The sequence below is a fragment of the Chroicocephalus ridibundus genome, chromosome 2 (assembly GCF_963924245.1).
Source record: "Chroicocephalus ridibundus chromosome 2, bChrRid1.1, whole genome shotgun sequence".
Classification (NCBI taxonomy): domain Eukaryota; kingdom Metazoa; phylum Chordata; class Aves; order Charadriiformes; family Laridae; genus Chroicocephalus; species Chroicocephalus ridibundus.
Window position 1 is genome coordinate 144,428,594 of NC_086285.1, and position 10,300 is coordinate 144,438,893.

The 10,300-nt window shown below is 41.1% G+C and overlaps 1 protein-coding gene across 1 annotated transcript in view; it reads left to right on the forward strand.

Moving 5' to 3' along the window:
• SDC2 (syndecan 2) overlaps nt 1-8,369 on the forward strand; it is a 59,868-nt gene extending 51,499 nt beyond the window's left edge. The window contains exons 3-5 of the mRNA XM_063327241.1: nt 4,839-4,972; nt 5,766-5,901; nt 7,157-8,369. Of these exons, the coding sequence (XP_063183311.1) occupies nt 4,839-4,972; nt 5,766-5,901; nt 7,157-7,320 (434 nt within the window). The 3' untranslated portion in view covers nt 7,321-8,369. The remainder of the gene's footprint in view (nt 1-4,838; nt 4,973-5,765; nt 5,902-7,156) is intronic.
• Nucleotides 8,370-10,300: the final 1,931 nt, after the last annotated feature.

Sequence of the window (10,300 nt, forward strand, 5' to 3'; positions counted from 1 at the left end):
ATTGTTAGCTGCCACTAGGCCTATGGAGATAAACAGGAATTGTCAGCACCACCATTAATGCCCTTGCAGGTCTGCAAGTAGCATTAACATGGACAAATGTCACTGTAAGCATGACACATTTCAAACTAGAAATTGTCTGAGGGCTTTTTCTAAGGAGGAAAAAAAAGGTGATGGTGTTCTGTTTTTTTTCCTCTCATAGTCTCTTTAGACTTCATGTGCATTCAGCTACTGAGGTTTGCCTGCCCAAGTGTTCAGTCCAAATCCTTCAGTTGACATTTTCTGAAGGGGCCGTGCCTGCTTCCTGGTTGTCCTGTATCAACATCAGAAAGTCTGTAGTGAATTAATTAGTCCATTGTTTCCTTCTTGCAGTCTCCATCTCTGAGGAGATGCCTCGGTCTGTCATCACTCTTTTTAGTGTAGGTGTTTGTATATTGCATAATAATAAAAGAGTAAAAATAAGTTTTCCTGCCTATATACAACTTGAAAGGCTTTTAAAACTACTGTTGCTTTTTCCTCTAGCATAAAAGATCTTAACTGAGCCCTGGTCTTGCAGGTACCTGGAAGTAGCTGCTAAGCAGCATGACTACCTTTATGTTAAGGGAAGCCACCATCTTTATTAGATTTATCTACACGTTCTTCTGAAAACTGATTCTTGTGTCTTAAGTTACTCCTGGTAGTCAAATCTATGCAATATGTATTAGAATCTGATGCATGTTTTCCTTCCCCTTCTTCTCTTCTGCAACCTAATATTTCTCATGAGCTTGAGTTGAGAAGGTTAGCTCAGGTTGAACTATGTCTAGACTGATACTGTGACTGGGGACTGTTCTTGGAGGAAGGTTATGGTGGTGGGGCTAGAGCTTCTCCAAGAAGCACAAGAGCAGATCTGCTTTGGCTTTTGGCCTAATGGGAAGCCAGAGTTACACTCGTAAGGCTGGAAAGCAGTCTAGGAGTCCGATGGCAGCGTGGCGTGGGGCTGGGTGACGGCTGGTGGCGTGGCTGGGGACCATGGCTCCAGGCGGGGGAGGCACGGGCGCTCTCCCTGGTGCTGAACAGGAGCTGCCGCGGGGGCCATGGCCGACGCTGGGTGCTCCTGGCCCTGGTGGCAGTGCGCCCGGCAGGCACTCCAGCTGGGGCGACACACCCTCTCCTGCTGTGCTTCCCCTCCCATGGTGCAGGCAACACGGCAAGTATTATTAATTTTTCTGCCTTCTGCGGCCCGACTCATATGTGCCTTTCAGATTTGCTTGGAGCAAGAGATTCTTCTGTCCACCTGCTACACCAGCCCCAAGCATGCTTTGTGACATTGACTGCCTGGTTCTCCAGGTCCTTCAACACAAAAACATACTGTGATATTGTTTGAAAGTGTGTTTTTGTTGTGCTGGACAGAATCTTCAGTATACTTCATTATAGTCAGGACTCTTCCTTTTATTTTCTTCAAGTTTTGTTGGATTTTTTCCCCTCCTCAGGTGAGAATTACCAGAGACACAACATCCTTCCACTGTCCCCGTGTATTTCAGCTGCAGTTCCCTGATAGGGGACTAGTATTTTGTTTACAGTGTCATCTCTTGTTGCCTAATGCTGTGTTGATTAAGGGTTGCATTGGGGGCTTTTCGTGTGAATGGGAGTGAGATAAGCCAGCTAAAAATACATCATTCTGGTATGTGGCACATTGATGATGGAGATGGAAGGTATGAAAGAGATAGTGGGTATGTGTGTGCCCACCTCATGACAAGTTTGCTTGTGGTGATAGTACTCGCAGAGTGCGATGTGCAACAGCAAGCAAACATGATCCCAAAAGATAAGTTGAAATGATTGGATTTGTTTGGTAGGAAGAGTTAATCACTGGCTGCTTTGCAAGTAAGAGTGCTAACTACTGTGGGCTTTTTGTAGTATATAATGATTTAAGCTGGCACAGTCTTGATTTCCTGACAAGTTTCCTCAAGCACCAAGAGTGTGAAAGTATTTGCATTCCTGTCATCCAAGGGGCAGTGAATAGACACATCACTGAGGGCTATATTACATATTTCCAATACTACAGCACAATTTAGGCTATTTTGACCACTATGAAGATAGCAGTTGTCCTGAAGAAGTTACAGTGGATAAAAGATGGTCTGCAATGGTCGAGAGCTCTCAACTCTTTACCACTGAGATAGTTACGGGTTTAATTACGGCAGGGTTTTTTTCTGGTGTCCTCACTAAGGGAGTCCTTTCCAATCCTATTTGGATTCAGGGAGGGGGATAGTTCTCTGGTTTTTTTGTTGCCTTTTAGGGAACATGATACTATGTAAAATGGTATTTCTATGTTCTGGAGAGCATTAAAGAGGTTTTTTGATCACTCAATCCTATTTATGGGTAATTCTGAGGATACTACTGTCAGTTTAGCAAGGGAAGTGCCTTCCCCTTGTTTAGACTTACTCCATGCCAAGCAAGAGACCTGTCTAGATAAAGCTAATTAGAAAGCGGAAACCATGAGGATGAGCAGGTACCTGAGTCAGGCCTAAATAATAGGTGCCCCAATGTTTTGGGGATTGTCAGGATTCCCCTGAGGCTCCTGAAGCTGTACGGCAAGAGGAGTTGGGTACCTTTTGGTGCAAATCTAGCGACTAGTCCAGGAGTTAGATTAGTCGCACGTTTGTTGAGAGACTGGAGATCTGCGTCCTCCATAGACAGCGATGTTCAGACCTGTAACGTTCGCCATTTTATCTGGCAGACACAACTATTGCCTGAAGTGAAGGTGGCATTTAAGGATTTGGAGGAGCAGTTGTGATTGAATGGGACTTATCATTTCATAAAAAGAAGAAAATAAAGTTCTGTACTCTCAAAGGCTGTTCTATCAGATCTCTAATCTGATCATCAATTTTAATTTCCTTGACTCTGAAAGTCTTGTGTAATTTGGAGGAACTTTGGAAGGTAAAGCAGGCTGAGCTATCCATTGGGCCCTTATTTCTCAAAGAAAACTCTTGAGGCAAAGCCAGAAAAATTTTCCTGTTGGATGCCTTTCCTCATCTCTGTTTTGAAGCAGGATGTTGGTTTTTTGATCTTTAAGTAGCATTTCAGGAAAATACCTGATTCTTGTTGTGAGGTCTTTATTCTGGTGGTTGCACTGTAATTGTGTTGTCTCTGAAGGTTTTTCCAGTATTATTCTGTGCCGGTAGCTTTAATGTAGTACTTTTTTAATGATTCCAAATTTTCCTTTCCACAATACAGAAGTTGTTGTAGTTATTGTCTTGTTAATGCCCTTCCTTTCAATGCCAAATCTATATAATTCTGAATTGTGAGTTTAAAACTTGGTTACTGTGATCATATTTTCAGCCTGTTTCCTTTCTTTACAAAAATAAGATAAAAAGGCTGTTTGGAATGAGTGAGTCATACTAGTCTGTTGTAAGAGGATACATTTTTATTTGTTAGGAATTACTCTTATGCACGTTTGCTGAATTTATTACCCAATAGTTACTTGGGTATCCGGTGTCTGTAACGAGCAGAACACATTGAGATTCCTAAGGAGTGGTCCGAGAATAGGTTGATTCTTTTCCTCTTTCAAGCCTTGCAATAATTTACTCTCTTGTCTGTGTCTTCTTCCTTCCAGTATCACTAAAGGATATTTATTAGACATGTCCATTATCTTATTCTAAAGGAGCCTTCAGACTCCAGCAGGACTTTGAATGTGGAGGAAATTAAATTTAAGGTCATCTTTAGGGAGTTTTCTATCCTCTTATTCTTTATTTCAAAATAAAAAGGCTTCTGAATTATGTGAAGTTTAAAAACATGTGAATTCCTAGTGACTGAAGTATAAAGTAATAGCAGACTTCCTGAAGACAGAAACTACTTGCTTTTTTATGTTTGAGGGTTTAACAGATTTGCTGTAGAGGAGAGATTTTTGTTGTTGAAGCAGCGTGTTACAGGGAAAAACTGTTCAGTTCATGTGGTTTAAGTCAAGTCAGGATAAAGTTTATTGATTGATTTATTTATGATATGCAATTAACTGGCAACCATTGAACTATGCCTTTGTGCTTAACATCAGCAATACAACAGATAAGCACAATACCAGCCACTTACCAAATGGTGACACGCAACTATAAATTTCCAACCCCCCTCTATAACTGATCCCAACGTGTGCCACACGCACACACAGATTTGTGTGCACACACACCCTCCCCTCTCACAGGTTGTGGGGTGTGAAAGCCCCCCATCATCTGGGTGTGCAGGACTCTCTGCCCGCGCACCCCTGCTGTGGGAGACAAGGGTGCCCCCAGCCCCATCTGATCCCAGGGGCCCCATTACCGCCTGCCACTCCCAGGAGGTGACCCTGCACCCTGGGGTATGAGTTCCGGGGGTGCCCCCGTGGTGGCCATGGGGGAGTTGGAGGTGGCTGCTGGGGGCACCCATGGGGTGGGGGATGGCACCGCCCAGCCCCAGCAGAGCCCCTGGTGCCATGGGGCCATGTCAGACAGGGTCACACCAGCCCTGACTCCAGGGATTTCCACTCCAGGGTTTCTCCCCCCGTTAAGTGTTATGGTTTTTTTCATACTTCTTTTCAGGCTGGTTCCTTCTGTTTCAAAAATATTGCGGTAATTTCTTGGTTGCTGCTTAATCTGGCTGATGTCCCCCCTTCCTCTTTCTTGGGATCACTTGGGGCAAATATTCCCCTGGCAGTTTGGGTCACAGTGTGTTTGCACTTGCATCTTTATCTTAGCAGTCATTGTCATCTAGGCCATTTGCCTAGGGTGGGCTGTCCAAGCAGCTTGACCTTGGTGTCATAATATACATAAAAATAAAAAAATGTGATCGGTCTGGAAGAATTTCATAGGTCAACGAAATGTCATCTCTTTTGTCTCCAGGTGCTGAAGAAGATGAGGACAGTTCAGTAATAACAACATCCAGAACACTTCCAAAGTTACCGACAACTAGTGATGCATCTAGGGCTGAGACCACTACGGTGAAAATGCAGACCAAGGTGCCTGCACAAACAAAGGTGCGTGGCTGGAGAGCAACACCATTTACAATGGTTCTGCTGTACCCCGTTGATGGCTTGATGTTAACTTTGTTTGATATATATGGATTTAAAAGCCCCCCCAAACTTTACTTAATGCTACTGCAGCCTGTTAAATGACTACAGAGCTGCTCAGTTTCATTCCTACTAGAAAGTCTGCGTAGGGATGTCTGGATTTCAGATGAAAGGAGAGATGCAAAAAAGAATATCTCATGATACACAAGACAGTTTCTCATGACACCTTTGAGCTTTTTTACATCTCTCAAAGAGTTCTTCAAAAATTCTGCATGAAACTTCCCTTCTCAAAGGAGAGGGTTGTGTGGTTGGGCTGCAGTTTGAACACTTGCCACATTCCATTTACTATTTCAGTATTTCCTTCTACCACCATAAGTAATTGTCTAAATTACCCTCAAAGGTGTTCTGAATATAACATACCTGATGTGTTAGTTTTAGAATTCTTATTTCATTCAGAGGCCGTTATTCTAATAAACACAGGCAATATTTAACAGCTGTTTGCTAAATATACTTTTGAGGGTTTTAAACTCGTGGATAGTGTTGTTTTTCATTCCGACATTGTGACGACAGATAGATCCAGTTACAGTGTGTAGTGTGGCTTTCTGCGGTCAGAAAGCTTCCCATGTGTTGTGTTTGTGGGTATGGTGGAGTACGCGTGTGGAGCCACAGCTTCGTGGTTGCCTGTGACAGGCAGTGACAGTGCCGACTTGCAGTGCGCCCTGTCTCTGATCAATGCTCTGTTTTCCTTTTTGTGCCACAGTCACCTGAAGAAATTGATAAAGAGGAAAAGCCCGAGATAGATGCCAAGAAAAAGAGTGATGAGCCAGGGGATGACACTGATGTGTTCACCGAAAAGCATTCAGAAAACCTCTTCCAGAGAACAGAAGTTCTGGCAGGTGAGGCATTGCTTGCCAAGGTCTATCTTCCTGGAAACACCACAGAAAACAGAGGGGATCCGTATCAAATAATGCAAACTCAGCATGTGTGTTTTCTTGGTAGATTCTTAAACACGTTTGTAGGGGGTAGCCAGTGGTTGATTTGGTGAGAATGAGATGGGCATCTTCTGAAGTTCTTTAATAGTGAGGTCTTGCTAATTGCTTTGATGCCTACAAGTTCAATAATGCCTGCTGAATATATGGAGCTTCTACAGCTCAGAAAGGGAGTTGCAGTTTGGATTGATGCTTGCGGTGCAGAAATTTAATTCTCACCCACGCTCCTAAGAGCACATTGCTGTCTGGTCCGTCTGGTGCAGATGGACACTGCCTGGGAGGAGCTCATGGTAGGGATGAGTGGATGGAGGGGGATGGATGAGCGCTGTCCTTAGGGTGCAGGAGTGTCTATTTCCATGCATAACCTCGGGAGGCGCAGGCTGGCCACCAATGTTTTCACTGCATGCGAGGATTTTTTGGCATAAGAACAGTGTTTACAGACATACTTTTTTTTGCTTGTTCTCGGAACGGGTCTTGGGAGCCATGAAAGTCATGCAGTTTCGGACCACATCTTCCTGTGAGCATCAGAATGTGAAATAGCCTTAATATCCACATCAGTGGAAGCATGTAGGTTTGCTCTTGAAGTCTAGTTGGAGTTGATACTTTCTACGTGCTTGGAAGTACATGATGAATGTAATGACTCGGTTCCTACAACTCCATGAAGTGTTCTCTCCTATTACTCGTCAATAGGAAATTCATTTCAGTCTAGAGTCAGAGTGAAAACTGATGGAGAAAAGGGAAAACTTATTTCTTAACTGGTGTAACAAAATAGTTCTTTTAAGGCTGAAAAAGTTAACTGTTGAAAAATGAGTTTGAAAGAAACTTAAGTGTTACTATTATAAATGATGACAACTTCATGCTCTGTCAGTATGGGTGGCTTTCTTAATTGAGGTTTTGGAAAATTTTTAATACCATTTTTAGAACTGTGAGTTGGTGGATCGCTCACTTGTAGGTGGAATGTCCTTTTAAATGATTGCCTTATAAACACAAACAGGCTTTCTGAGAATATATTTCAGGATACTAATAATCAAGACAGTTGCATAATGGGATCCCTTTTCTGTGATTTGAAAACAATCGCAAACTCTGTGTGAGATGAAAAAGAAACATGGTGCTAAACTTGTTTTTCTGGCATATTGTGAATCTCTTGTTTCTTTGATTACAGCTGTTATTGCTGGCGGAGTTATCGGTTTTCTTTTCGCAATCTTCCTTATCCTGCTGCTGGTATACCGCATGAGAAAGAAGGATGAAGGCAGTTACGACCTTGGTGAACGTAAACCATCCTGTGCTGCCTATCAAAAGGCACCTACTAAGGAGTTTTATGCATAAAATTCCTATTTAGTGTCTCTATTTATGAGATCACTGAACTTTTTTAAATAAAGCTTTTGCATAGAATAATGAAGATTCTTTTTTTTTTTTTTCATTAAAGAGCCATTACGGCACCTTTATGATAAAATCCCATTGTATTTAAAACTTTTCATGTATTCCTTTAAAAATGTAAAATTAAAACTTAACATTTGCAGTGTTCTGTGAATAACAGTGGCAAAGCATTATTTTATAAAACCATTGATGTTCACTGAATCATTTTTAAAACTTTATGCATAAATATAAAATAATGAAAATGATTGTTTTATCCTATGGTTCAATGAAAGTTGTTTAATTTTTGTCGGCATGTCTCAGATTGATCTTACAAGTTAGTTTTTATTTCATTAATTTATCTGTTTCCAAAAAAATGCCTTTTTGTAGTTGTCATGGTGCAATTTGTCTTCAGATGATTCAGATAACAGTAACTTTTAGTGTAAATGTAATTTTTCAGCTATGTAAACTTTAACCTCCACTTTGTATAAATTTAAGTGTCAGAATATCAATTTTACACTTTGCATTGTTTCTCAGCGTACCTGTAGCTTCAGTGAGATTTGTAACAGCAAATTAATGTGTAAAATTGGATTATTACTACAAACTGTATAGTCGTATTCTTACTAAACAAATCTCCTGTCAGGAAGATTTGGAGTAAGCTACTGACAAACCTAAGCAAACCCAAAGACTCTAACAGTATTTTGAGAAGTTGCTGCAGATTTCTATGGCCACTGTATTTGTTAATTATTTGCAATTTGAAGGTACACGTAGGGGTTTAAATTTTTGTTCTTTAAAAATGCATTTAAGTTGTAAACGTCTTTTAAAGCCTTTGAAGTGCCTATGATTATATGTAACTTGTCGCAGACTGGTGTTAATGAGTATATAACAGTAAAAGAAAATGTTGGTATTTTATAAGCACAGACAATTCTAATGGTAACTTTTGTAGTCTTACATGGATAGACATAATTGTAATTTGGGAACATAAACACTACTGAATAAATCATGTGGCCTAATACTGAGAATTCCATTGTGATATACTTTTGTATGCTTTTCATTTTATCTCTGCTTGCTTATGTTTCGATGTTACAGAGTACATCTAGTAGATCTTAGAAATCCAGACCAAAAACAAAAAAATAGGCTGTTGATGAGGCTGATCCTCGGACCAGATCTATTGCTGAGAAAAGCGGGAATGTTTAAGTCTTGCATCTGGTGTATGAGTTATGAGTCATGCGACCTTTGCGTTATATTTAATGGCAGTATTGACACAGACCTATTCTTCCTGCAAATGTTGTTTTCCGTACTGTAAAATTCAAAGGAGTACCCGGTTTCATTTATTGTGTATATTTGTTGTTCTGGTTTGTTTTTTCCCCGGCCTTTTGGAGAATTTTGGTTTATTCTGCTTGGACTCCAGCAGAAGAGTTGAGACAAGTGGAATATCTTCATAAGAGAAGAAAGAAATATTCCAAGTAGAAGAGAAAAGGCTCTGTTGCTTAGACCGCAGATAGGTGATGGATAGAGGGGCACGTGGAGAAGGCGACAGTCTGCCTCCTTATATTATGCTTTGTAACAGACAAATGGCTTCGTCTTCTGCCCTCTTAACCTCCTCATTTTTTATTTTTGAAATTTCCAAAATATAGGTGTTCAGGACATTAAGCTGAACTGCTTCTCAGAAATGGCAATGTATTGTAAATAAGATCTGGTAGCTCTTCAGATAAGAGTTGCGTAACTTGTATTTGTTGCTGTCCCAAGTTCAGTGGTCATTTGGGAACAAACGAACGCTATCCTGTGCTAAAATATTTAATATATTGCTTTTTAAATTACTTATACTTACTGGCAAGTTCTTTCAAAGCCATACAGGTTCAACAAGTAAAAACAGGGTAAGAATTTAACAGGTATATCTTATTGTGCAATATTTAGTGAAATTCAATTAGTAAAATAACTGCTTGAAATAACTGTGCCAAGAAAAGAAAATTTCTGGCAAATGCTGTGCCACTGCTGTAAAATAAAGCATTTGTTAAAGTGCCAAAATAAAGTCTACCATGCCTAAACTAATACTTTATTTGTATAGTCTGACATCCAGTTTTTTGAAGCCCACTTTGCTTAAGGTAGTGGATCTGAATTTTCTTTAAGGGTGCAATGAATATCACTGTAAGTATAGCTGTAAATATTAAACACCGGATAAATTGTCTCCTCCTTCTTCATAAGCAAATTGATTAAGAAGCTGTTTCCTTTGTATTTATAAATGTTAAACTCTGCTTGTATATCTAATGCACAGGAGACTTTATCCAACCTAGACATCTGTTGTAACTATGCAGCTACCAAGTATTACACTTGTCGGGTTCCTGCTGCATCTGCTTACAGGCAGAAGCAACGGTAAAGTTTCGGCTCTATTTTACCACTTGCCTTTTTTTCCCCTACACATCCATTATCTGCTCTGTTGCGTGCAGAAGAGGTTTAATGCTTCAGCTGTGTACACAGGCTTAAAGTAACGCAGTCCTCCCACCCTCCCTAACAAAAATGTGAGACTTCTGGAACACGCAATAGGCATGATAGTGGCATTTATTATCTTCCGATCGCTTTGCTGTTCTCTTTTCAGTGCCATGCCATACTGTGAGGGAAAAATTCTAACAGAGCCGTCACCTCGATTGTAAACATTGGTCGATTTTTCATCAGTCCGAAGACCAGGCTGATGCAGACGCCCGGCTTCCAGCAACGCGGTTCGGAAGAAATGGGCAGCTGAATGCGTTTCTCTTACACTGAGGCTTGCTAGCATGAGCTGGTCTTCGGTTTTGCTTCCCTTTTGTTCTCCCCTTCCTGGATGCGTTTCCAGCCATACCCTGGCTACTCATGGACGTTGCTGGGCAGCTGGGAGTCCTGGTGCCAGGCTGTGGATGCTGTGCCACATGCCCGCAGCTTGCAGCGACATCTGTACCTCTGGGATGGCTTTTCCTAA